The 26,870-nt window shown below is 41.2% G+C and overlaps 5 protein-coding genes across 5 annotated transcripts; 2 read left to right on the top strand and 3 right to left on the bottom strand.

Moving 5' to 3' along the window:
* The first annotated feature begins 3,524 nt into the window (after window positions 1-3,524).
* Window positions 3,525-5,725, top strand: cox6a2 (cytochrome c oxidase subunit 6A2). Its single transcript, XM_034089110.1, has 4 exons — window positions 3,525-3,659; window positions 4,020-4,095; window positions 4,840-4,985; window positions 5,097-5,725. Exons 2-4 carry the CDS (start codon window positions 4,020-4,022, stop codon window positions 5,184-5,186), a joined length of 312 nt encoding a protein of 103 aa, XP_033945001.1. The 5' UTR covers window positions 3,525-3,659; the 3' UTR covers window positions 5,187-5,725.
* A 3,421-nt stretch (window positions 5,726-9,146) lies between these two features.
* On the bottom strand, window positions 9,147-16,430 carry armc5 (armadillo repeat containing 5). Its single transcript, XM_034088942.2, has 7 exons — window positions 15,501-16,430; window positions 15,033-15,063; window positions 14,811-14,921; window positions 13,321-14,209; window positions 12,285-13,087; window positions 11,462-11,594; window positions 9,147-11,134 (listed from the first exon to the last, which is right to left on the bottom strand). The coding sequence occupies exons 1-7, from the start codon at window positions 15,888-15,890 to the stop codon at window positions 9,676-9,678; spliced, it is 3,816 nt and encodes a 1,271-aa protein (XP_033944833.1). The 5' UTR covers window positions 15,891-16,430; the 3' UTR covers window positions 9,147-9,675.
* Window positions 16,431-16,529: 99 nt separating this feature from the next.
* Window positions 16,530-18,282, top strand: LOC117450916 (uncharacterized). The gene is made up of 2 exons (XM_034088944.2): window positions 16,530-16,882; window positions 17,675-18,282. The coding sequence occupies exons 1-2, from the start codon at window positions 16,789-16,791 to the stop codon at window positions 18,280-18,282; spliced, it is 702 nt and encodes a 233-aa protein (XP_033944835.1). The 5' UTR covers window positions 16,530-16,788.
* Window positions 18,283-19,784: 1,502 nt separating this feature from the next.
* LOC117450915 (putative nuclease HARBI1) lies at window positions 19,785-21,907 on the bottom strand. The gene is made up of 3 exons (XM_034088943.2): window positions 21,443-21,907; window positions 20,611-20,842; window positions 19,785-20,503 (listed from the first exon to the last, which is right to left on the bottom strand). Exons 1-3 carry the CDS (start codon window positions 21,740-21,742, stop codon window positions 19,785-19,787), a joined length of 1,251 nt encoding a protein of 416 aa, XP_033944834.1. The 5' UTR covers window positions 21,743-21,907.
* Window positions 21,908-22,551: 644 nt separating this feature from the next.
* On the bottom strand, window positions 22,552-26,746 carry elob (elongin B). The gene is made up of 4 exons (XM_034089536.2): window positions 26,640-26,746; window positions 24,779-24,913; window positions 24,224-24,332; window positions 22,552-24,061 (listed from the first exon to the last, which is right to left on the bottom strand). Exons 1-4 carry the CDS (start codon window positions 26,640-26,642, stop codon window positions 23,949-23,951), a joined length of 360 nt encoding a protein of 119 aa, XP_033945427.1. The 5' UTR covers window positions 26,643-26,746; the 3' UTR covers window positions 22,552-23,948.
* Between the last annotated feature and the right edge of the window lie 124 nt (window positions 26,747-26,870).

The following is a 26,870-nucleotide window of genomic DNA, read 5'->3' as shown; positions in this document are numbered from 1 at the left end:
GGGGGGTTAATGTTAGTGTTCAGCTCCATGTAGCATACACACATTAGGGAAGGAACAAAAGGCCTCCAGAGGGACGGCTCACTCTTTATTCAGGTGTTTCAGTTAAACCTGCATCTGGCTGAAAGGAATTGTTCCCAGAGGAGAGGAAAAAATGACAATTGGGTTTACAAGACATAAAGCATCAGCAAATGTAATCAATCAAACGGGAAGCTCGTTCAGTATTCCACCACTGAATGAAAAACAGTTCAGTTGGATGCTGAAAAACAAATGAATGAGACGAATGATGTTGAAGTTGTGAGGAATTGCAGAGATGTCATAAAACAAATTGATTGTAGCCTTTTAGCTGCCACTAGCAGCCAGTCAGTGGTACTGTGCATTTCCACTGGCTTGTTGAATATAACATTTAAAAACACCGACCGGTAATCAAACAAAACTTGTCAGCAAGTGTTTGGCTTACTTGCTGTGTGAGGTTGTAAGTCAACAGCTGCAGATAATAAGACATTGAACTCTCACTCTGTCTGCGCGGCACCTGCTGATGTGATGGACAGAGTATGGACGTTTCCAAAGAGTCTGTCCAATGAGAGGCAGCCCTCTCATTGCTTAAATCCACTGCTGTCTCAGTGTTGGTCAATATGAATGGTGGATTTTGACTACTCGTGGTTTGGTTAAGTGTCTGCAGCCAGAGCAAACCTACAGACAGCTCACAGTCTCACACACTCACAATTAGAGATGTCATGTATACAAGCACATTCTTTATACATCATTTCCTTTTTTGCCCAGTCCTATACTGCCGAAACAAGTATCAGATAGCAGCAAGCCATAGTTTAAAGTCCCTAGTTGTGGAAGGAAAAAGTACAAGGCAAAGTTTAGCATAAAAAATATACATCAAATATCTTGAATGGTCTGCATTGAGGGGAGAAAGCTAGCCCCTTTCCAAAAGCGGTATAACTTCAATAAAGCGCTGTGGGCTGCTCTGAAGTGCATGCAGGAATATGGTAACCAAGTGTGCAGAATAGAAAGAGCCACACAGATTTACAAGTCAAAGCTGGGACAGAGTGTTACAGCGGCTGCTTTCACCTCAGTCCAACATCACACACACTTACTGCATTGCACACAATCCACAGTATTCTTTCTCCTGGCATAAAATAAACACAGACAGGGGTGATGTGCGTGCGATATTGTGAAAGGTGACTGGTCTGAAAACGTTTGCAAAAGCTGATTTGCCCACACTAAAGAATGATTTGAATTGCTTGAATTTTAGTTTGCTGCATGTTATCCTCTCTTTCTCTGTCCTATTCCAGCATTTAGGTTTTTATCTAATAAAAGCAAAAGGCCATGAAGAAATAGTTTTAAAGAAAGATTATAAGAGGATACATCATTACATTTGTGTCTGTCCACTTTGCTGTGTTGAGTCTGACAGCAGATCAGAGCGGCTGTTGACAGCAATATTAGTATGCTAGAAGCACACATCTCAGTAGGATTCATCCTCTGGCCACCATGAATGTAAAAATTACAAAATCTAAAACCTTTAGGGCTGGAACTTCTGATTACTTAAATGTATTGGCTTCGTTCGTTTCATCTATAAAATGTCAGGAAAGTGAAAATGTCCATCCCAGTTTCTCAAAGTTCAAACCGATGTCTTTACATGTCTTGTTTTAGCAGTCCAAATCTCAAAGACATTTTGTTTGAAGTCATATAAATCAAAGAAAAGCAGGAAATATCCATATTTGAAAGCCTGCACACAGCAGAGCAGCTATAGCTAAACACTAGAAGTATTGCATTGACTATAGGTTTGGAAACATACACATTATTAACACAATGAAGCTGATAATAAAAGATATACAATGTCTGCGGAGTGTCTGCCTGTGAGTAGCCGACATGTCTGTGCATGGACTCTTCATGATGGTGTTTGACCTCAGCCCACAATAACACAAGTGCGAGACTTTCAGACTGACTGACATCACAGCTGGCTCTGCTGCGGTTTGCTCTGCAGCCGGCCGCCGCCCAGACGGAGGCCACAGGCTCACTAATAGTGTGTAAATCAAGAATTAACCCTTAACACACTGGAGAAAACAGAGGGAAAAATAATGAATTTAAAATGTCAGACAGTGGCTTTCTGTGGAGACGTTTCTAAGATAGTAAGGGTGTAAGAGAAATGACAATCCTTCATTTGATCAAAGTAGGATGACCATTATCTAAAATAAAGTAATGAAAGGATATTACTATCACTATTATAACTTAGTAACATGTTGTTTTGATTGTTAACAAATACTCAAAAGAGCATTTCAATGTTGTAGTTCATCAATGTGAAGCCAATTTTAGATACTTTAAAATGTTTAAATAATACTGGGTAGATGAGTACAGCACTCATGATATCATATAATTATATTGTGTGTTTTATATTTAGAAAAGTAACTTAAGCCGTCAGACAAATATAGTGGAGTAAAAAGTGCAACATTTGCCTCAGATTAGAGGTATAAGCATTACATTGAAAAACTTGTGGGCAGAACTTGTAAAACTTAACTAATGATGATGACAGTATTAAAAGAGAATACAGCATTTTTGCCAAACTTTAAAAGTTGCAATAAACTAAAATGTACTTGCATGTACATTTAAATCCAAATGTATGTAACACGTTTTTTTCAAAGGTTATTCTGGGTCACTTTATCTGTCAGAACTAGAGAGATCTCACCAACAGGAGGCAACATTACTGCAGACGTGAGCCTGTGCAACACAAATAACTAAAGGGAGCGTTTAAGGGCACTTACAGTCTACACTGTACAGTACACTCCTCCATCTGGTGGACACTCTATTAAGGTCACAACAACAAACAACAAATATAGACCTTTCCTCTGCCAAACAAACTACCATGGCCAATATGAATAAATACTTGATTTATAAACATTTCATTTCATAAAGGTTTATTTTTGTTGTTGATTCACATGCAGGTCTACCAAAGATGTGCAAATGATTCACATTATTCCCATAGCTAAGGTAGAGCAGTATCAAGGCACTGTCTACTATAAGAAAACAAATAGATGTTTTAACCTGAACAAGATTACCTATTTGTATGATGCTTGTGAAAAAACGTGTTCTACATTCCAAAAGAGGCGTGCACATTATTTACAAACATTAAAATAACTTTGTAAGCACCGGAGATGTAAATCCTACTGGACATTTCCAAGAGGTCTACTTAATGGGCCTTAATGGCTTCAATAGTTTACTTTTACTTCATATCAGCTTTCATCTAACCTGGAGGCAAAAAAAGAAATAAATACAACTAAAATCAAAAGCTTGCACACTGTTGAGGACACACACACACACACACACACACACACACACACACACACACACACACACACACACACACACACACACACACACACACACACACACACACACACACACACACACACACACACACACACACACACACACACCCTCCCCCCTAGTCTCTTCCTCACATATCAGACAGCCTTTGCACTTGCCCAAATATAAACGAAGTTTCTTGGCTCATGTACAGGTAGGGAGGAGTCAGACACACAGAGTTCAGTCGAGGACAGACTGAAGGACGAAGAAGCAGGAACGAGAAGTAAATACAAGTTCGCCAACAAAAATAAGAAGATAAAGTCAATTGAATACTGCCTGCCTGAAGATCAGTAAGTTCTTGCTAGCTTTTTAAATTATATTTCTTTTAAAAGGTTTACCACAACTCATCGTAAACAGCAACACAGAAGGCCCAGCTGCTGTTTATTCGAAGGGAGCCGTGATACATTGCTTAATATTTCAGCAAATGACTGCTTAGAAGAGAAATATGTGGTGTTTAAATGGCTGTGTAGAGGTTCTCTTTATTATTATTTCAACATTACTCTTTTGTGTGTTTTGGCTCAGTGCAAAGCTTAAGGCTCTTCATATTAAACTAAAAAGAAGATAACACTTGGAGAATTTTTTCTTGTGATTAGAATTTATTTTTTTCAAGTACCGTAATTTATGGCCAATGTGTCTCTCCACCTCTCCAGATGTCTGCGTCTCCAGCTGCCTTGGTGGCTCGACGGGCGCTTGCTGCTGCGTCAACCTCCAGCCATGCAGGAGGAGGTCAGTGTGTATTTTCTGTGCCCCTCAAACCAAAACACAAACAAAAAATGAAATCAGTTGTGAAAAGTAACATATGAAATGTACCTAGTTGAAGTACATATGAGCAGTTTAGAGCTACATGCATATTTAGTAAATGAATAAAACAATGAAAAAAATAATCAATAATTAATCAAATGAACAAATAAAATATGAGTTTATCATTTTTGATGAAATATACGACTTCTTTGATGCCTTTGAAGCACTAAAACAGTAATATTAAAGTGAACAATGCATGAATAACTAAAATAAAATTATATATTATTGGCTATAATATTCTGAAATGGGAAACTGCATAATGACTACTTTGGTTCTTAATGTATCTGGTGATAATTATGTTGTACTTTTAGTTAAGTTAAATTGCATGCATTTTACAGAGTTTTTCTGTACTGTCATATTGCTACTTGTACTTTGGGAAGAAATACTAAGTTCTTCTGAGTACCTCATCACTGAGCAAAATGCATCAAAGCCTCTAGATTTAGAGATTCTGCATGTAACTCTCGTACAGTTTCTTTTGTTGAACATTAACTGAAATGTCTGCAGAGCTGGCATCTGTCCTGCAAATTCATGCTACTGCAGAAAGACAGGAAGTACATTTCATTGTTGGTAGACTCAGAAGAGACAGCTGCTGTGAGGTTGTTTCCTCGTTGTGCCTGCGCCACATTCAGGGCTTCAGTAATGCACTTTCACTGGTCGTTGTTTCCACAGCGAGGACCTGGAAGATTCTGAGCTTTGTTTTGGCCTTACCTGCTGTTGCTGTCTGCATGGCCAACGCCTACATGAAGATGCAGGAGCACTCACATCATGAACGGCCAGAGTTTGTTCCATATCCTCACCTGCGTATCCGCACCAAGGTGAGTCTCAATCAGCATACCTGCACCTGGGTACATCATCTCTCTGCCATTAGATCAATGTTATTGTTGTTTGTTGCCTTGTTGTTGACTTGTTTTGATGTCTCCTTCTAGAAATTTCCCTGGGGCGATGGCAACCACTCCCTATTCCATAACCCAGAAACCAATCCTCTGCCTGATGGCTACGAGACTTCCCATCACTGAGCGCTTCGATCACATTTCTCAGATGTGCTGTGCTCCTTATTAAAACTTGAGTCTGTGGTGTACTTGGCTTTATTTTACTGATCAAGGGCCCACACCTTGCACCCAGACTGGAATAAAATCACTTGTGCTGGAAGACAATGAGTCCCATTTATGTTTGTTTAACTCAGAGTAGTGCTTAATTTAATCAACCCTTAATGCTTCAAAATGTGTTTTCACATCTCATTATCAAGACAATCTTCTTCAATTTCAGGTGTTACGTCTGAATGCACTGCCATCTCTCTGGTGTGGTTGTAAACGCTAACACAAGGGGTCAGAAAAGTAGCAATTGATGAAATGCTGCACCTACAGGCTTTTAAAGCTTAAAGAAGACAGGCTAGATGTTCTTGTCAAAGCACAACAAGGAGCTGCATCGCTGCCCCCTTTTGACACACACACACCAACCCACCCCCACACACACACACTGTCGTGGATATTTTAAACTCGTCAATACTGTAAAGATGTACAATGAGAGTAATCAATAATAAACTGGTGAAAGCAAACAGCGTTGTCTTGTTGGTTATTTATTTGAAGCTTCAAAGGCACAGGTCTCACAGAGATAGTCTGCCGGAGTGTGCGCAATAGTCACAGAATAGCAAAGCTTATATACAAGATAGGGCGGGCAGACAGAGTTTTGTGTAGCATGGTGGAACGCCTCAGAAATCTGCTTTCACACAGATGTCTCATATTGCTATTAGACACCTGTGTCCTTGAGCTGCAGAAAGTATAACGGTTATCAGCATATGGAAGTTCAAACTTTGTGTGAAGAGGAGTAGTTTCAACATAGTCTGCCAAATCAGCTCTGTGGCCTTGAAGCACTTGAGAATAATAACCCTCATTAGAGTATGCAGAGAAAACAGCACATATCAAGAAATGGTACAGTAGTGTTAGACCAGGGGTTCTCAAAGTGCGGCCCGCGGGCCAATGGCGGCCCTCAGAAATGTTTCTGGCGGCCCGCGATAGTTAATGTTACACGCTGAAATGCATGCGTTATATTTTAATCCTCCGTGGTTGTATCTAGTAAGAATTAGAATGGAATTTAAGAATGGTAAAACTGCGCCCCCTGGGTTGTCATTCCTAAATTATGAATGACAGCTTGTGGAAAGTTTGCTAGACTACTGGTTGCATGGCAACTAGGCATCTCGCGAGTTGCGGTAATTGGTTAGTACAATAAAGAAAGGATTTGTTTTGGAATTATTTTGTGTTCCGTTTTTTCTTGGGCGGCCCTCAATCCAATATTGGGTACCTAAATTGGCCCTCACTCATCAAAACTTTGAGAACCCCTGTGTTAGACAATGCTTTTAGAAGCATTTGGTTTTAGCATATAAGGTAACTTAAGAAATTGCCACTACCACACACACACACACACACACACACACACACACACACACACACACACACACACACACACACACACACACACACACACACACACACACACACACACACACACACACACACACACACACACACACACACACACACACACACACACACAGTACATTTTTCAAAAGCTCCTTAACATTTACTTCTGGTAAAAACTACAATGCACAGCTATTTGAAATGATAGATTCATTACCTAAGTTTAAAGATTAACATCTTCAATATGAATCAATGAGCTTGAGAGCAACATTTGTGAAATTGGCTAGATAGATAGATAGAATGGGAGGGATGAAACCCTCTTTAATGGTCACACATGCAGAGCACACAGCACACAGTGACATTTGTTCTCTGCTTTTTACCCATTCTAGTAGTAGGAGCAGTGGGCAGCTATTGTACAGCAATGGGAGTGAGGGGGGAAGGGGGTTGTCCCGTGCCTTGCTCAAGGGCACCACGGCAGAGCAGGAGGTCCCTCCAAGTAGAGGTCCCAGTAGCAGCCCACACTCCATATTTAGGTCTGGTCGTGGACTTGAACCGGCGACCCTACGGCTCACAGTCCAAGCCTCTACTGACTGAGCCACTGCTGACAGCCATATCAGAGTTTCTCCCCAGATTGACTGCCTTGGCGTTGGGGGGGCTTGTCACCATGCAGCCTATGGTATTATACATTGTGTAAATTAGAGTAGCACAAAGCAGACGTTTCCTTACTCACAGCTTTTCCATTATTGAAATTTTAATTCCGGCAAACACCACAGTTGAATTTAAGCCTGCTTGCACAATTTCTTAGCTTAAAAGGTCCCATGTCATGCTTTTCTGGTTATTACCAGTCCCCTTGTGTGTTATGTAGCTTTGCATGCATGTAAACGGTCTGCAAAGTCACAAACCCTCAAAGTACACCCTGTAGCGGATAAAACTCTAAAACAGATAAGACCTGTCTATGCTGCCCCAGAATGCCTCGTTGGAGATTTTTCTTTTTCCATTTTTTTCTTCCTGGGTATAGTGACGTAACGGGTATAGTGACGTAACGGCTCCTCACACCAACACATTCTCACTCCTAACTCGTACTATAGTGACGTTATGTCAGGATCCCTTGGCGTCACTATCAAACGCAATGGGGGCCCTTTAGCGTACATTTTCAACTATCAGGGAGTCCCATTTGGCGCTTTCATACAAAGTACTTTTCCCAGGAATAGTTCCCGTAACTCTTTAGTTCCGGAACTATCTAGTAGATCTCGTTCACACCGGAATAAGTCCCTGAGGGAGGATTACGCAAATGAAGCTGCTGACGTCACTTCTTCTTCTTCTGCTTTGGGTTTACTGGCAGGCCGCAAACAAATTCATGACGTATACTGCCACCCGAAGTCCCGGGTAAATCGCCAGAAGCGCTGACACCTTCTCATCATTCCACAGCTCCCACGTTTTATTTTGTGTTGGCATAAGTTAGTCTCTCTCCGTTGGTGCGCTGGGCTAATGCTAATAATGCTAAAGGCTTCACGAAACAGTTCGGAGTTTTACGGGGCGTGGTTTGCAATTCGCCCAGACAATCAGAAATAGGAACCTTTTCCTCCCCAGGAAAGTACCACCTCTCTAGCAGGGACTGAAAAGGGGTGAAAAAGTTCCCGAAAAAAAGTTCTAGTTCCAGATCTTGTTGGTGTGAACGCAAAATCCCAGGAACTATCGGAACTATTCCTGGTACTCCGGTGTGAAAGCACGACTTGCATAGAGCTCCCTGAACGTTGGTAATAGATGAGTTGGGATCACGGAGAAATTCTCTCCGCAGACCCATTCTCACAGCGTTTATCAACCTTTTTCTTACTCAATATCAAGCCACACTTATTGTTTTTACTTCGGCTGTGAGTGTGTGTGTGTGTGTTCAGGCTGAGTTTCATGGTGTCTCGCTGTCTCAACGCAGCAACCAGGAAACAACACCAGTAATACAGCTCACAGTCACACTCTGCTCCGCGAGCCTCAAAGGGCGGAGCAGCGAGCGCCGCAACGTCCCGCCAACACGGCACCCAGACCCCACGCAGCATTCTCATCTGTTTGTCATTACTGGTGTTATTTTCTGGTTGCTAACAAACGCCATTGTAACACATAATCACTGATGTTCCGCTGTAACGGTGGTGGACTCATCAGAACAGAGTGGGCGAGCTGACCAATCAGAGCACACTGGGCTCACAGGGAGGGGGGGGCAGGAACTCCAACAAGGCGTGTCGGACAGAGAGTGAATACACATACTATACAGAGAAGCTGTATGAGAAACCAATGTGAGTTTGGAACATTGAACAATGTAAATCTATTCTAGTAGACGTCAACAATGGAATTATGATCAGTAGAAATGGCCATGACATGGGACCTTTAACATTGTTTGCAGCTAATATTGGTAGCAATTAATTAGTGCAACAGTAGGAGATAATCAAAGTCATTAATATTCAAACCAATTGAATAATAGTTAAACAAATAGCTGTTTTACTCTGTTGTGTGATTTAAACAATATTGAAATTGTCATAAGATTCTGAATAGTCAAACTGAAAAAAAAACAAGAAACGGAAAGCAGAATGATGTTCCAACAATATATTTAGTGGCATAAATTTATATGGGACAGTTGGAATCTATAAACTGTATACTTGCTAATTCAAATTATCTCTATGTACAAAATAAACAACTGGTTTCTAGACCAACCCTGATAATTCCAGTACTTCCAGCTAAATGACATTTCTCAAATAAATTACAGATTTTTTACCCAAAAAAAAGAAAGAAAAATCACAATAGAAAGAAATTATAATACAATGTTGTCATGCTGTCACAAATTACAGATCAAAACTCAAATGAAATGTATGCTTCGAGTTTATGAAAATAAATCAGTCCTGTTAGTGCTCAAGGAATTCATACAGCAGGTTCTCATGTAATCATGCTGTTGCTGTAACCTGCACTTTAAAGTTAAAGACATTTGATGAATTTAGTACAATGGCAACTTTTCTAGAAGCTTATAACAAGCGCTAAATTCGACTCAATTAATCTGTGCCCTCTGAATTCATGCCACCAAACACTCGCCATATTATTTCCTCCTCGCTCAGCTCAGAGACACTGCAGCCAGACTTAGCAGACCCTGTTTCAGAGTCTCTATACAGTCAGCCTCTCTGGCAAGTCTGCGAAGGCAATCCCCAGCTAGAGAGGAGGACAAGAGGGGCCGAGGGGAGTCCTGACAGCCCAGCAGCAGAGACAGGCAGGCCTGACCCAGGGCAGGGTAGCTGTAGCGCTGAGAGAACCAGTACACCTGGGGGAGGAGGGCAGCCACGGACCCACCCTCAGCACTCGCTGCTGAGGAAGACATTGAGTCCTGAGCTGTTGATTTTAGACGCTGTGCTGAACCTTTCAAGTTCTTTGGTCTGAGCCTCAACTTTTCTGGATCACGTGATTTGTCTACCCCTGACACACAGCTTGATTTTGAAACTCGAATGAAGCCATTGATTGTCTTGTGGTCCGAAGCACGAGAGGTTATATTCTTGTCCGTCTTGAGCAAGGAACTGTTTTGTTTCTGCCCTGGTACATTTTCAGTTTGAACCTCAAAACCCGTCAACTCTAACTCCGATGTACGATTAGCCAGGTTCTCCTCTGCAGACTCGAGACAGTCTTGGTCAGATTTAGATGCAGCCTTTTCAACCGTGTCAACTGTTGGAGCTGATGCAGCTCGATCAGCAACCTTTGTGGAGCAGGACAGGAGAAGAGACACGCAGAGATCTTCTAACTCTCTCTGTAGCTCAGTCACTAAAAATCTGCACGCCCCAATCATCACCTCACCTAAAGCTGTTTTCTGGAAATCCAAGTCTTCTGTTGAGCGATCCTCCCGCTCTTTTTGGCAGAACCCTTCGAGAACTAACTTGTCCAATACCAGACACTGCCCCCTCTTCTCTCCTTCATCACTTTCGCTCGTTGTTTCCGTGTCCTTGGTAAGGCGACATCCGTGCAGATAATGCAGAACTGGTAGCAGCATACCTTGGCTGACATCTTTGATGCTGATGGCTTTTTCTACACTACCCTGAGCTTCACCAAAACCGCCTCTCAACAGAGCCCAAAAGTATTCAGAGCCAACCCCCTCTGTCCCTTCCACCCCGGCCACGGCCTCCCTGTTGGCCTGGACCTGAGTCCCGTCATCCAGCAGCAAGAGGAGGTCAAAGTCTGAGACTCCGTACGGACAGGTGTCAGTCAGACGAGGCCTTTTCGAAGGAGGAGGTGACGCTTTGTCAATTTTACTGACTGACTGTGTTGTAATTAGACTAAGATGTTTCTTGCCAAGCTCCATTTTGATGCTACCTGTCAATGTAGACAGGCATCCAATCAGGAGGGAGGACAACAGCGAGTGGAGATGAGGAGTCAGGCCTGAATGTGACGTGTTAAACCAATCAGAAAGCAACTTTCCACATTCAGCGGGGTGGTCTTCCTTCACATCAACCTCATCGCAACCAAGGGGCTGCAGAGCCAAGAGCAGCCCCCCGGAGTCCAGGAGAAGCTTCTTCAACAGGGACTTGTTGCTGTCGGAGTAAAAACATACACATGGTCACTTACAGAAATTATTCTGGATCCATTCTGCAATGGCGTAAGTAAATATAAAACCAATCAATAAATTGCATGGTAAAGTTTCTGACAAATGTAATAAGGAAATTATGAAAAGCGGAAAAGTGGAATTTTCTATTCATAATGAAGGCTTTTTTCTATTGATATTAATAACAACATCATTTGGTACAGGTCTGAGCTTAATAAAGCAGGTGTCAGGTGTACATGATTATAAGTAAATACATTTAAAAATTAACAAAGAGGTCATAAAACAGATTTCATTTTTGACTAGATCTACCACTCACCTGCAGATTAATGGCAGCGACAGCGCACAGTTCATCTTGTCAGACTCGCAGCCTGACAGCATCACGTGGGCAACAACCCCAGACCCAAATCCAGATTCACACTGGACGCGCAGATTATTAAGCAGAGTAAGACCTGCAGAGAAAATAAGTGCACATTTAAAAACTACTCTTGTGTGTAACAAAAAATAACCAATATTGAGTTAAATTACAGAATAGCTGGTTCTTGTGTATTATTCGTGTGAGAAGTAGGCTCACATTGATCTGTATCGGCCCTCATACTGACTCATTCAGAGCATCAGCTAGATGGGAATGATCCACATTAAATATTTAAGATTTATTTTGTTCATGTCGTCGTCATCATCATCATGTCAGGCAGATGAGTCATACAGCTAGCCTTGGCCTAATGTTGCCTAAGATATAATTGTAATGCGCCTAACAGTTTGGCATACACACTTTTTAATTGTGTAAAGAGAAAACCTTGGATACATGTGTATGGCTTCATCTAAAGATAAGGGACTGGGAAGATGGATGGGTGCATCCCTGGTCAGAGAAAACTTGAATGATGTTTAAGTTGAATGATCTAACGAATAACATACATAATGCTACAAGTAATACAATATAATACATGTGAATTATGTATAACTTCACAAGGCAATAAGCATACACATAGGTGATGCTTTCAATTATATTTTAGAGGGGGATAAGGTTCATATGGCTATAATAAATATAAGGATTAAATATGTCAAATATTGCCTCTTAACTGTTCTAAAGTTACACTGCTGCAGGTTGCAGATAACTCATCTGGGTAACATCTTTATCTTACCGAGTTGTTTGACTTTAGCTTTCACTCGTTCCGTCTGCCTCTTCCCTCCCTCGAATCCTCCCCCCCTCTGGCAGAGATGGTGATGAATGAGAGCTACAGATCCCGTTTGGACCAGCGCCTGCAGACAGTTTGGGTTGCAGCTCAGCCGGCACAGCATCCGGAAGCACCTGCTGCTGGGGTCCTGGTGCTGGGTGAGGTAGTAGAGCAAGCCGGACATGACGCCCGGGCTGATCAGAGCAGCACTCGGGTCAGTGGAGTGGGAAAAGCGTGACAGCAGCAGCAGGATGGGCGACTCAGGGGTCCAGGGCTCCGGGTGGTAGGGGTGGTAAGCCATGGTGCGGGGCACAGAGGGAGGGGTATCAAGAGTTACTTTAGTTAAACAAGCGGCTGAATTAACGCGCTGCCTCCTTCTGTGAGGGGAGAATAACTTTGACGGAGAGACGGGTGTTTGGGGCGTTTTAGTGGGGGAGGAGAGAGTGGAACTGGGCTGGGTTTGGGCTGTGAGCGCACTCGAGGATTGAGGACTAGAAGGCGGCGGATCAGTTATTTTAGAGGAGGAAGACAGCTGGGGATGGGCTGAAGAGGACACGGGTGAAGGCTGTGCAGCTTTTTTAAAAGTGGAAGAGGCAGTAGGGTTGGATGGAGAAGAGTTTTTAAGAGAGGAAAGGGAGTCAGGGTTTGGGGAGGAGGTTTGAGGCGATGAAGAGGGTGGGATCTGAAGACTCCCCCATTCCCCTTCAACTCCAGACGAATCGAGCAGGTCGCCCTCCGAGGAGATCAAACCCTCAGACACCAACCAGGACCTGAAGACAGAAAACAAGCATTAGGGCTGTTCAAATTGACCTTTGAATATTTCTCCTAAAAAAGAAAATCAATAGATACAGGTAATTGCACTGTTTGCAGTGTATGTGTTTTTCACACATTACATATTTACACCGTAGTGTAAATCTATTAAATCTATTGAATCTTGATAAACTATAGCAAATAGTAGAATGAAATTCAGGGAAAATAGAAAAAGACGTTTAATAGACCATACCTGAGACTTAAAAAGCTTGATGAACATAGCTCCTTTCCAGCTTCCTCTTTCTTGCAGCCCTCAGGAGAAGGAAAGTCAAAGGATTCAAAACAAGACGAGGGCAGGAGCTCAGCGGGAGACATGCTGGTGGAGAGGCTCACATCCATCTTCTCATCAGATTGTTCCTCGCCTCTGGTGATCTCCACCAGTCGTGCAACAAGCAGAGGGACCAGTCCCAACTCCTGCAGCTGCTCCATAGCAGACTCATCAAAAACAAAGTCTACACAGGCAAGGATGGTGAATCTGGAGAGGGGGTGACCCTGATGCGCAGCCAGAAAGCCAATCAGCACCTCCAGTCCACCGCTCTCCTTCACCTTGGCCCGGTTTACCGCCTCCTTGCAGCACAAGCACAGCGCCTTAAGGAAGACTCCAGACTTCAGAGGGTCCCTCTTCACCTCCTCAGTGAACTTCTGAATGACCCCCAGTGACCCCACCAGAGGGCGCAGGCAGCCTTGGGCGCACAGGTTGGCGAGGGATTTCAGTGCCAGCTCCTCAAAAGGTTTACCCGACTCCCCCGACGCCATGACACCGAGCTGAGTGAGGACTCCAGAGCGGGACGCCTCCCTGGCACATTCAACCCCACAGCCACGAGTCAGCTCGTGGAGTGTCCTGAGCACCGCCTGTCTCAGCGCCAGGGGATATTCTGGAGCGATGAGGGGGGCAAGAGAGGATAAGGTCCCCTGGGTGAGCAGCGACAGGCGGTTAGAGGGCGTGTCTGAGAGGTAGAGGAGAGCCCGAGCAGCAGACTGAGCGCACTCCAGTTTAGGACAGGGCTCTTTGGGCGGAGCATCAGTGGGGGAGGACGGGCCAGAAGAGAGAGACACACAGAGGAGGAGAAGAGGAACCCCACCTGTGGAACAAAAAAAAACAAAAAATAATGGATGTTAATCTGACAGAAAATCATTTACCTTTCCCATTTTTGCCAATTTACTAATAAATAAATAAATAAATAAATAGGACTGTTCTTTTATTGGCCTCATAACAAAAATGTATTTTCCAGTATAAATATCTAACTACCAATTAATAGAATTAATTGAGTGGTATCCCACTAGCCAAGAGGGCAACATCTACAATGTGTAAGTGAAATATGTAACATCTTACAATTACATGAGTTATTAACCAATTAAATGAGAATAGTAACACAGTTAGTGAGTACGCGAGTTCAATCTGGTAACATGATGAGAACCAAACCAATTACACTATTACATCTTTAAAAGGACTGCAGATGGAAATGAGCTATTAGCTCAAATCTGGCTTTAATTCATCTCTTCTCTTGTATGAGAGTAATGTAATGTATGCATGGTTGAAATAAATACATAATAAAAAATAAAATGTAAGATGCACGTCCTTTTGGACACATGCTCTCTGGGTGGAAAGCTGTAACTACAGCAACACAAATACTGATATAATTGCCCAATACCTTTTCCTTTAAATTTGACATTTAGACTAACCTGCAGAGTGGATGAGTGCAGAGCTCTGCGCATCCATGGCCAAGTTTCCCAAAGCCCGGGCTGCCCTGTTCTGGACGGTCTCCAGGGCCATATTTTCCTTCAGGATCTCCACTAAGACAGTCAAAAAGAGTTGGCATTTTATTATGTGCAAATGATTGCAAGTCTTAAAGAGTCCTAATTCTGAGATAAAATGTCCGTACAAGAATGTAAATGACCACTTACCTACAATATTTATTCCATCAAGCTTACGAACCTGAGAAAAACATTCAAAAAGTTAAGAATTTCGCTGGGCGGTTTTATAAATATAATGTTTAATATAAGTGGTGCATCTTGAATATTTCCATTGGAACTTCATAATCCAATTATAAAATAAAATAATCACAACTTTAAACATCTACAGAAGTGATATTCTAAGTGCACATTGCAGCAGCAGTAAGAATCCAAAACATTATATACTGTATAATAGTAAAAAAAAACTGACAGGAAACATTTTACCGCACAATGAGCAGATATACCATTGCTTCAAGTACATTTTAGTCGTAATTTTTGAATAAATGTTATCTGGAAAGGATGGATCTGAATAATTATTTTAACACTGTTCAATACAAGGACTCTCTTGGAAAATATATTTGTAATCTCAGTGAGACCTATCCTGGTAAAATGAAAAATAGCCTCTCTGTTATTCCTTACCTCTATGCGTGTTAGCAGCTCAGTGCAGCAGTTTGCCAGGATGCTCAGAGCCAGGTCAAGGGGTTTCCTGGAGCACTCTGGGTGTTTGAGCAGCTCCAGCAGGGGTCTGAGACCACCTTGAGTTCTGAATCTGGCAATGCCAGCCTTGTCCCCCTTAATGTGCTGAGTCCGGATTGCAACCAGGGCTCTCCACTGAGAGGCTCTGATCCTTTTGTCCCTCTCTCTGCCACCGCCTGAGTCACCGTTGCCATGCCTGTGGTGTTCAGCTCCTGATCCGGGTTTGCAGCAGAGGTGAGCCAAGCACCAGGTCAAAGAAGACTCTGGTGATCTCTGGTCTCTGGAAGGAGCTCTTGACTGATTGCAGTCCATTTGAACAGGTGATGCAGCCATAGTCCCCGGTTCAGTTATCTTAATGTTTCTCGTCTCAGTTTAGACAGATTTTAAACACATTGTAGAGCATCATTGAACGCTTCCAGTGAAATAGAGAAATACAATAACATGTCCGTTTACTTAAAAACGTTAAGTTTTTTACTCAACTAATGAATGTGTGCTCTTAATGACTTCATTCACGTTTTCAAAAGTTTCCACAAAAAACAACATTCTGGTGTCAATAAACTACAGATACCATGAAAAAGTAAATGTGTACCACCTGACGCCGCAATCGCTGATGGGAGATGGAGTTCCACCAGCTTCGGTCCCCTCCCTAAAAACAGGCCTACATCGTGGGAAGGCCGAACAAGCGTTATTCTACGTGATATACGTGTATCATCTCAATGTAACATATTTTTACATATGAAATGACGGAATAAATCTCTAATTGATCAATGTTCTGTTACCACTGGCCGAATAGTTTTTGTGAAACAAAATGCAATCGCCTGTGTTAGCCGCTAACGCCATCTTTAGCCAAACAACAAAACAGGGGCGGTAGCGGAAGAGAGCAGGGAGTGAAGAGGTGGGCCAGTTAGATATACGCTGGGATATGTAGTTTAAAATCAAGCTGCATTTAAACTCACCCAATGCATTTCCTCTCTTTGAAAACTACACTACCCATAGCGGTGATAAAGCGTTGACGGTATTGAACAATTCGCAGCGTTTAGGGTTGTAGTTTAGTTGATACACTATAAACATTAGAAGCCCGTTTATGGCCACTAGAACGAACTACACGTCCCAAGCGGCTAAGTGACGTTGTTATTGTCATCGTTTTACGCGATGCATCGGTGCTTCTGAAATGTTGTTAAATGCCACGGTAATTATAGATTAATACATTGAGTTCTGTAGTATTAACTCCATGGAGGTACTCGAGACAATTGTGATACACAGTACTGAAGTTGAAGGAAAGGAAACTGTCGTGTGTAGCGTGGACATCGATAAAGCCAAAGCTGGTTAGTAACGTTACATGGTGAAGTTTAAAATGTTTCATCCAGTCATCGCATGCAGCGAGGAGGGCCTGATGAATGCGCACTAATCTATGATTATTATTATTGTCATAAACCATGATCTATATACTGTTAGTGACACTAAAGAAACTGAAAGTTATCCATTAACTTGTGTCCTCAAATAGTTGTTTCCATCAGAAAGGTTGTGTAAAATAAAATGATTCATTTTTTTTAAACACAGGGGGGAAAACTGTTCATGTTAAGGGTCTCTATATTCATACAGTCTATGGTAAGGTGGTTAAATGCAAAGTTATATATTTTGTCAACAAATTAAATGCATAAAATAAATTCAGATCAGAATACTTGGGTGAAAGTACTAACACTGCACTGTTCACATCCTTCAATACAAGTAAGTTATAAGTATTTGTAAAGCAAGTTTTATCTGTTAACTACATTTAAAGTATGAAACGTTTGGGAGGTAATTATTCAGTTATATGGATACTTATATGCTGATAGTAGTTGGGTAGAAAAATATATCATACTATATACAATTATCATATGCTTGTATGGTTTCTGGCCTGTGCAAACCACTGAAAGGAAAGGGGATGAAAAACCTCAAATCTAAAAGTTACTTAAGCTGCCAGACACATTTTATAAAGTTAAACCTAAAAGGTTTACCTATGAAATGTAGTGGAATTAAAGTATGAAGTTGCATACAATGAAAATACTCCTGTGCAAAGTACAGTATTGGCGTAGATGTAACTTAAAAACATGTTATATGTTTGTTTTCCTCTCTAGAATTTATATGGACCCTGCAGGCTACATGGCACCTTGTCAACACCAGACTTGAAATGGACCAGGCTTTTGATCAGCCAGTGTGCAAGAAAAAGAAACTTTGGGAGATGGTGGCAGAGAAAGTGATCGCCAAACTGCGGGAGTCAGAAGTAACGAATGTCACAGTGAAGGCCTATGAGTGTGACCTCAAGTGGAGAAACTTGCTGGCAACTTACAGGAAGAATGCTGAGAGGGCAAAAAGGCTGGGGGTGAACAGCGTCCACTGGGAGTTTTTCAAGGCCATGCACGAGGTCCTGGGTAAGAGCAGGGAGGAGGTCGAAGCCCAGCGAAGGGCAAAGCTCAGTGGGACCAGAGTGGGCAATGCCATGGCCAGCAAGAGGTTTACCCCAATCCTCCCTACACCTCCTGCTACATCAGTTGCTCCCTGCTCGGCCCGGCCGCCACAAGACGTCCTGCAGCTTTATATGGAGCTGCAAGAGAGGAAGATGAACATGTGGGCTCAGCAGAAAGCCCTGGAGGAGAGGAAGATAGAGGCTATTAACAACCTGGCCCAGGCTATCTCCAGCCTGGCTGAGAAGAACAGCATGCAGATGTCAAAGGATGGACATTAAACCCCAAAAGTTGTTGCTCTTATCAAAAAAGACGTTTGACAATGCACCAAGAAAGGCAAAGGCAAATTAGGACAATTTTTACGATTCACAATAGATAATAATTACAGAGCTGGGGGAGAATAGCAACATTTATTTGTGAAAGTTCGTGCTTTTCTCCTCGTAAATGTAACACTTTTATCTCATAGAATACTCGTTTTGGCAAAATGTTATAGTTTGAAGAATGTGTATATTTTTTTCAAATATTATTTTGGCTGTTTTCGCCTTTAATCGATAGCCGACGCCAAAGACGGAAAGGAAAGTTGGAGAAGGGTTTTATTTTTATTTTACCTTACCTTTATATAACCAGGATAGGTTGAGATGACATGCAGCAGTCTGCCTAGAACCCCACCCTTTGCACTAAGCCTTAGCCTCTGTACATGGGGCGCCAGCTTTAAAAGGTAAGCTCCCCGGCAAGTCCCACCATTTTTGGAATAGGTTTGGCCACTCTGACTTCTGCACATTTCAACCTGACACCAGAAGATGAGACATGAGACACAGACCCACGAAATATACCCTGGACAGCTCTTGATTCTACTGCAAGCAGATCACAAGCCGCCTCAAAGTTGTCCTTTTTTTATGTCCCATTAGATGTTATTTCTACTTATTTTTTTCCTAAAAGATAAGAGCGAGTTATTGTACCATTATCACTGTTCCAGTTATTGATATTTAATGTCAACAACCTATGCAAGAGTAGAACATTTTTAGTCTGCTTTAATACAGGCCCTACATGGTGCTAATGAACAAACTGAAGTGGAAATAATCACAGCAGGATTATGATTATTGTTCAAGGGAAGTCAAAATAAGATCTCTTCATACTCACATTTGACTCTGGAACAATAGTTAGTTAAACTGATCATCTTTCCTAATAGAGGTAACGATAACAACTATAGTATTCATAGACATGCTTGTACTGTCATTGTATTTATAGGATACACTTTAACAGCCAGTGTGAACACATTAAGAATGTAGAGTATTCTAATAAAGAGTCCTGCAATAAATACTGCCTTTGCAAATGTTTTGTCTGTCTTGGCTATGAGCCTGATCAAGTAGAAAGTGGATTGTTGAACTTGTTTGCCAACTAGTGGTCAAAGTGAGAAACACACTATAGCATTTCTGATCAACTTTCAGGAGGGTCTGATATGAAGAAGAGCTGTGTAAAGTTAAATGTAAACTGTGTCGAAGGGAGCTGTGGCCCTCAGTCTCATTGCAGACAAGATCTGCTCTAAGGCAAAGCAAACATTTTGTAAAACAAAAATATATTCCAATAGGTTTCTGATGTGTTTTGTTTATCATTGTTTAAGGATTTATCCCTTGCTTAGAAGAACATTTTTTGAAACTCAGAGTTTTTTTTGTGTCATTACATTTTCATTCAGTTTTGATGTCTTTAAGGTCGTTTGACTATTTGTACATTTATGTGACATCCGTGCAGCATAAACATTCTGAAAGTCTTCCCCTAGATATCATCACGTGTTTACAGAACCAAAGATTTTAAACAACAAATCTGAGATGGTGTCACGTCTTTGTGCACCTTCTTCGTCTACCTCCCCATCTTCCTCTGGGGTTGTGTCTTCCTCTTTCTCAACGTCTCCTTGAATCACTTGTCCCATGTCCAAAAATACATTGTGCAAGACACAAGCTGTTAGTACGACAGCTCTCGCTCGATCATAGTTTCCTATATCCAGATACTTGAGCCTTTGAAATCGGGCTTTCAGGTTGGCAACAGCTTGGTCTAGGATGTGAAAATGCTCCTCCAGATTCTTGTCAAAGAGCTCCTCTCTGGGTCCCTGATTCCCTAAATATGGAGTTAAAATCTGAGCTGTGAGCGGGTAGCCAGCTCTGGCCAAGAGGCAGGAGCCAGGGGGCATCAGATCAGGATGCTGTTTGAGTTTGTCTTTCAGAGCGTTGCCCATGTCCATGTTCGATCCTTTACTGATTGTGCAGTGTAGGAACCGGCCCTTACGGTCACATACGAATTGAAGGTTGAGCCAGGAGTCGGGATGAGCCTCCTCCTTCATCCTCTTCACCTCAGGCATTGTGCTCTCCACATCGTGTTTCCCTATAGGCAGGCGGATGGGGATGCGGGTGTGTCCCAACACTCCCAGGACCTGAGGGAGACTTTGCTGCTGCTCCTGCTCCATCTCTTGTATGCAAAGTGGGGAAAGGGCTTCTACAGCTTCTATGCCTTGAGAAAAACGGGGAAATACCATCAATATTATTATTTTCAAACTACTCTTAAATTATTGACACTTCACTGATCATGTCCCACAGACAACATTGAAGTCAACCCACCGACTGGCCACCTGATTTGCCTCTCTTCCAATGTGTTGATGCGCTCACAGAAAGAAAAGAAGGTCCTGTGGACGTTTCCTTTCTCCAGGTGGAAGCGGCGGGACACAGAGCGGTAGCTGACGCGCTCAGAGAGCAGAGTGAGGGACAGCTGGACAGTGTTGGACAGGGACAAGCGAGCCCGTCCTGCCATTCGAGCCCTGGATTTGGAGCTCTGAAGCAGGTCTGTGATGTACTGATAGAAGGGGGGGAGGAAAGAAGATTATGTTCCAGTATCAGTCAGACACTGATTCAAGGTATTTCAGGTGACATTTTTTCGTATCATAATGCATTCACTAACTAATTTATTGTTGCAAGAAAGAGTGTATCTCCATAGTCTAACAGCAAGAAAAATAAACAAATATATTGGTCTCTTTAATAGTTTGGAAGAAGGGGCAGCTCGAAAGAAACATTAGGCCAAAGGCAGGCAATGTAAACATTTGGTGTGAAATGTCACAAGTTTTTGGATGATACATTTCAAATGACAAACGTAGTTTGACCTGTTAACCACAACAACAATATTTGCTTTAAACTGCCTCTTTAGGTAAAGTTGGTAACATTGAATTGTGCTAGTTTGATGTGCATTTAATGTGTATCTTTGTATATTTGAATACACTGTAGCCTTGAGTGTTGTGTCAACCCTGGGGTCTTACAATGTCTGTGTACACTAGTTCGAAGAAAAACACGTGAGAATATCAGATTAGTGCACAGCAGATAAGTTAAATCATGTTACCCCTTTTGACAGAAACTTATTTTAACAGTAAGTGTGTTCGTATCACCTAACACAGACTGATACCTGGACTGCAGCACCGTCTGAAGCCTCCAAAGCTTCCTCCGGGGACTCTTCCTCCGCGGGACTGCTGCACAATGTTGTCGTCTGCAAATCTTCGGGCTGCACATTAGTTTGACTCTGCAATGAATGTACGTATAAAGCAGTAGGAGGCTGAGTTTTAAGTGTCGCCATCATCTCAGCTTCCAGGACCCCCTCCACCGCCTGGTCCAGCCGCTGCTCCAGCTCGCCCGGGGACAGGGGCTGCCACTCCCGCTCCACCATGTCCAGCACGGCCCGGCCCGCAGATAAAACATACTCCTCCATTTGTTGTTGTATTATGTTGGCCTATCCTTTGTTAAGTCATGGGTACTCTTTTTTGCCCATGTATAGGACACGTTAGTTAAACCAACTAAGTTGTTTGTAGTTGCATAGCTAGGAGTCGCTGATCACCGCGGCTAGCAGAATGCTAAACTAGCCTGCTACTGCTAGCTAACGGACGTTGCCTTCATGTGTTCAATAAAGTTCAGTATGCTGCCTTCAAGTGCTTTCGGAAAATTCGGCAATCATTAACAACAATACACATCAAGTAAAAATAAACATATACACAGGTTAATGTATCTGAATGCAAATGTCAAGGGATAAACATGTTTTAAAATATAAATTAAATCAAAACATACAATAAGTAAGTATGTCTATCTAAATAATACAATTTTCTCTTTGAAACATGTTAGTGAGGTTTAACCATGGGTTTAACTCAAGCACATTTCATTTATGAAAAAGTACAGTACCTATGGGAATGAACTTAACTAACAACATTGTTTGCAAAGTGGTATATGTTAAAAGTGTATTGTTTTATTAACCAATTTATGAAGTGACTGAGAAAGCAAGTAAATGCCATCCCATCTTATTGAATATAGTTACAGTATGTGTTCAACTCATTACCTTTCCATTATATTCTGTGATAGTTGATGTTATTGCATATGAAGCTGACTCTTAGCACTGCAAGTAAACACTGTATGATCAAATGTAAAGCAAAATCAATAATTATTTTTAGTTGGCACAAAATAATGCAATATCTATAACTATCTTGTGTTTACCTTGGACTGTATACAAAACACCACAGTGCACAGGGGTGAAAAACAGATGTTTTAATGTTGAAATCATTTACAAGTGCAACTTTGATCATGTCCTACTGTTTAACAGCCTCCACTTGCAAATGTTAATGTCAACCATGCTTATTCAACAACCCACGGTCAGAATGTAATTTCCTGTTGTAACTAATAGAGGGTTTTAGTTGTTTCTTTAAGTGTAGTTTTCTAGATCACAAGACCCAGTGTTATATTTAAATTTGATTATACAGCTTTTGATGTGATTTTTTGATTTCATTCAATGTGCAGATAATAATTCTCCTTTTAACTTCAGGAAAACTATAAGAAATAAGGTAATCAGGTATAATACAACACAAGTTGCAGCATGAACTGAACCTTAATAGGAAGGGATTCTGGTACAATGCAGAGTCAGATGTGCAGCCAGCTATTCACAGGCACGGTTCATAACTTTGCACATGACAAACTTCCTGTTCAATCAAAACGGTTTAGGTTTACTGGAAACGATTAGCCCCACTGATTAAAGTCAAGATCTCATCAACATCTCCAAGATGTCATCAGCTGCAATAAACATTGGAGAGGAAATTGGTAAGGTAAAAAAAAAATCACTCTTAATTTATTTTTGATTGCTGCCTGTCAAACTTCACATTCAACACCAGGTCCATGCCAGCGTAACATGTGTTGTAAATACCAATGAGTGCATTCAGTCTCAGTAACTTCTGTGAGCAGCTACAGTCGGACAACTACAACTACTGATTGGTAAAGAACCTGGAAAATGCTCATCTTAAATGCCAGATCTCCTGCCAACAAGTTCATCTATTTTATTTCAGATTACTATGGTTGTTTTTGAAATACAGATGGTAACTTAGAAATTCACAAAATCCAAGCTATTGTAGCAACACATATCCAGGGCAAAGACCAAAAATATGTTAAATCCTAGTAATAGTTTAATAAAGAAACACACAAACATAAAGCCTAAAAATGTCACACCTCATCAACTCCAACGTTTAAGCCAGCAAAATAAAAAACACAAGTAAGGCAGCAATAACCTTACCCCAAATAAAGACTAGAATGAATTAAATACGAGGTACAATTTCTTATGTTCAGTCGTTACCAATCCCATGGGTGACTGACAGTGTTGTGACAAGCCCTCCAGGAATCTGAAGGGTCTTGTGTGAAATTATCAATTTATCTAGCATGCGTTCACCGATTTCAGGGCAAATAAACCACTTTGAAGCACCCACCCTCACATTTACAACAAGGGGTATCCGTGTTTGTAACTGTTTATGCCCAGCTGAAGATCTGTTGTCGGCATGGTAAAACTCACCCGTGGAAGCATCACTTCCCAAAATTCTACCCTCCCTCCAATCCGTGCATTCTCCCTCCGACCCCCGTGTGTCCCTTTGGTCTCCCTGCCCCCTCCCTCACTGTACAGCCTGCTCGTTGGCTGTGCTGCCCGAGTCCTGGGGCTTCATGACGTCAGGGAGCTCTGGGGGAGTGGAGAAAGACTCGAGCCTCAGCTGCTCAAATGAATCATCTGGGAGAATGACAGAAAGTGACAACAGTGAAAAGAGAGAAAGAGTTTACAAAACGGAGTAAACCAGGGCACACAAAAAAAACAAAGAATTGATCGTATTTAAATAACAAAACTACCTGAAAATGTTTTAATAAGGGGGCGATTAAAGGCTACACTACTTACCACTCAGACGGAAGGCTAATCCCACCGTTGCTGGGGCCTGAGGTCGGGCTGTTTGATTTGTAAAGCCACAGTTCCCAAGAGTTTGACTGTCATTGAGCATCACGTCATCCTGGTAAAGAAAATGTAGAAAATGGTAGTGTAGAGCTTGATTCACTTTATATTTAACACAGTGAGTCACACAGTATAAAGTAACAGCCTTTACAAAGATAGAGTTCAAGGCATCTGAAGAGATCTAGGACTGACAGTGTAGTGATATCTAAAATAGTTAGAAAGGTATCTCTGTTTTTATTCATATAGTGAACCCAACAAATTGATGCAATTCATCACATTGATAAAAAAATATGATCATATACAGTAGCAGTTCATTCATTGAATTGTAACATTGCACATATATTAAATACAGACATACATGTTTTAGTGTGACGTTTTAATATGGTTGTTTTGTCTGTCCAAAAGTAAGAAAACTGAATATGTTCAATTCACTGACAAATATGACAATGGAACTTGAAAGTGGTCCACTAACTGACATTTCCCTATAAAGGACAGGTCATTTACCTTGTAAAGTTTCTGATCTTCAGGTGGCCTCTTTAAAACGCCTTCCACAATGCGCTTGAGTTCATAGACTGTGGTTGACTCTTTGGCATCTGTGAAGATGGTTGTCTTGTTACGTCGGATCATAAGAAACACATCCTGAAAGAAAAGTCACAGAGGAAAAACTGGACATGAGGCACTGATGACTTCAAGGAATATTCTTTACTTTTTAAAAAAAAAGATTCCAGCACGAACATCAATAAAACCAAAGCCGATTAGGAACGTTACATCCTGAAGTTAAACTGGGTTATCCGAGTCATTTCATGAAGCAACATCTTTATGAATGTTCTCTAGTCTCTGTATATTGCAGATTATTAGTCATAAAGTGATATGAACTGAAAAATGTAGGTCATTTATGACATCATACTGGTGTTTCAGACAAGCTGTGAAAAAAGGCATTACACTTTAACATAACAAGTTGGACATGTGATGCAAACTCATATAATAACAATGACTGTCATGCAATAATGGTAGAAGTACCCAAACCCTTAAGTTATGTAAAAGTACTAATACCAAACAGTTTGAGTAGCAGATAGCTTATTTTTTATGAATGTAACATTTTTGCTTCAACTTCCTATGTTTGTATAAATATGTGTTTATGAATTTTCTAATATGGTGCAACTGTTACAAAACCTTCTCCCTGGCATTAATAACATATAGGTAGTAGTAGAGGTGAAGATTTTGGAGTTTAGCCTGAGTTATTGGCATTTTATTATCTACTTTATTTGCTTATGGTTTTCAGTAGGTTGATAGACTGTTTCATTGTCTTTAACACAAACATGAGATTGTGCCAAACTGAAGATATTGCTATGTGGTTATTTGTTAAACTCGGGAAAATAAAATGCAAAACTTATTTTACCATTATCAGTGTTCAGAAAAATCAGTAAACATATGTAAATGTATGGAAGTTGTAGTGAAGCTGGCAGGGACAGCAGTTTGGTTATTTAGTTAATTATTCTTGGCAACTTACACTTTTTAAGGTTTTAAACTGATTTCTTAAATTAAATGTTGACTACTACAATCAAAGTTGTAGATCTATGTCTTGAAATACCATTTATACTGATAAGAATGTTGTTGTGGATGTCTTTTATTTTCATTCTGACTAGATAAAAGTACAATTTTAAAAAGTAGTCAAGTTATTGTGCATATCAATGCAAATAGTGTACTTCGATAAAATGATCAAAAAGACTGGCCATAGCAGCTGCTAGCTAGCGTCAAAACGAGCTAGGTTAGCTTAGCTCTGGCTACTAAGGTGGTCGGTAAACCAACTGTTAGCTGCAGTACTTTAGCTTCCTCGAAAGAAAAGTTACCACTGAACACACTTGTATGCATACATGTAAATGTTGACATCAAGTTTATTTTAATATATGTCGTTTTGTAGATAACAACGTTAGCTGAGCTACAGCATCTATCGTCCCTGTCAACTTCAGCTAGTTAGCTTCTTCATGGTAAGCTAGCCATTTCATCAAAAGCAAAGTTTGTTGTTTGAGCTGTCACTTTTTAAAAACAATGCTAATATATATGCCATTTGTATTGGACCCTGCTCTGCGTTCCTTGATATTAATTCTAGCACTGCAAAGCCCAGTCGAAGCTATCTGAGCTACAATGTTGACGTTAACCAACGTAAGGAAGCTAACTCATGCCAGCAAGCGTTAGCTAAACAAAGGCATCAGCTTTAGGAGGACCGTTTTATAAGACAGGCTTAGTTTACCAACTGTCAGTATGTATTTTTAAGCTCAGACAATGTCTAAATGAGAAATTAAAGTAAGGTTTGGTTAGTCAACAGGCAATTACACTGTGAGCTGTATCTGTTTTCCTCACTCACCATTTCTTGCGGTTGGTTGCACACAGAAAGAAAAAAACTGCCTCCACCGCACAGCGACAACTGAGATCACAGCAGACAGAACAACTCCAACACCAACCAGCAGGTGGCGGCAATTTAACACTCTTATTCTAATGTTATTTTGGATTCTATTTAATATTTAAATAAAACGATTCTTTAGAAATATATGCTGGAATACATTTAAAAAAGGCACTGAGTTTCTAAATAAATGCA

The sequence above is a fragment of the Pseudochaenichthys georgianus genome, chromosome 8 (genome assembly GCF_902827115.2).
Source record: "Pseudochaenichthys georgianus chromosome 8, fPseGeo1.2, whole genome shotgun sequence".
Taxonomy (NCBI): Eukaryota; Metazoa; Chordata; class Actinopteri; order Perciformes; family Channichthyidae; genus Pseudochaenichthys; species Pseudochaenichthys georgianus.
Note: the sequence above shows the minus strand (reverse complement) of the source record. Positions and strands in the feature narration are given on the sequence as shown.

What these genes read in the sequence shown, in the direction of transcription:
- armc5 (XM_034088942.2), bottom strand. Translation starts at nt 15,890, where the DNA reads ATGGCTGCATCACCTGTTCAAATGGACTGCAATCAGTCAAGAGCTCCT. An exon ending in AGCTGCTAACACGCATAGAG is followed by an intron (nt 15,064 to 15,500) that starts GTAAGGAATAAC and finishes TGTTTTTCTCAG; the next exon opens with GTTCGTAAGCTTGATGGAAT. An exon ending in TCAAGCTTTTTAAGTCTCAG is followed by an intron (nt 13,088 to 13,320) that starts GTATGGTCTATT and finishes TTCTGTCTTCAG; the next exon opens with GTCCTGGTTGGTGTCTGAGG.
- LOC117450915 (XM_034088943.2), bottom strand. Translation starts at nt 21,742, where the DNA reads ATGGAGGAGTATGTTTTATCTGCGGGCCGGGCCGTGCTGGACATGGTG. An exon ending in CAGACGGTGCTGCAGTCCAG is followed by an intron (nt 20,843 to 21,442) that starts GTATCAGTCTGT and finishes CCCTTCTATCAG; the next exon opens with TACATCACAGACCTGCTTCA. An exon ending in GCAAATCAGGTGGCCAGTCG is followed by an intron (nt 20,504 to 20,610) that starts GTGGGTTGACTT and finishes GTTTTTCTCAAG; the next exon opens with GCATAGAAGCTGTAGAAGCC.
- LOC117450916 (XM_034088944.2), top strand. Translation starts at nt 16,789, where the DNA reads ATGGAGGTACTCGAGACAATTGTGATACACAGTACTGAAGTTGAAGGA. An exon ending in CATCGATAAAGCCAAAGCTG is followed by an intron (nt 16,883 to 17,674) that starts GTTAGTAACGTT and finishes TTTCCTCTCTAG; the next exon opens with AATTTATATGGACCCTGCAG.
- cox6a2 (XM_034089110.1), top strand. Translation starts at nt 4,020, where the DNA reads ATGTCTGCGTCTCCAGCTGCCTTGGTGGCTCGACGGGCGCTTGCTGCT. An exon ending in CTCCAGCCATGCAGGAGGAG is followed by an intron (nt 4,096 to 4,839) that starts GTCAGTGTGTAT and finishes TTGTTTCCACAG; the next exon opens with CGAGGACCTGGAAGATTCTG. An exon ending in ACCTGCGTATCCGCACCAAG is followed by an intron (nt 4,986 to 5,096) that starts GTGAGTCTCAAT and finishes GTCTCCTTCTAG; the next exon opens with AAATTTCCCTGGGGCGATGG.
- elob (XM_034089536.2), bottom strand. An exon ending in AAGATCAGAAACTTTACAAG is followed by an intron (nt 24,333 to 24,778) that starts GTAAATGACCTG and finishes TTTCTTTACCAG; the next exon opens with GATGACGTGATGCTCAATGA. An exon ending in ATTAGCCTTCCGTCTGAGTG is followed by an intron (nt 24,062 to 24,223) that starts GTAAGTAGTGTA and finishes TCATTCTCCCAG; the next exon opens with ATGATTCATTTGAGCAGCTG.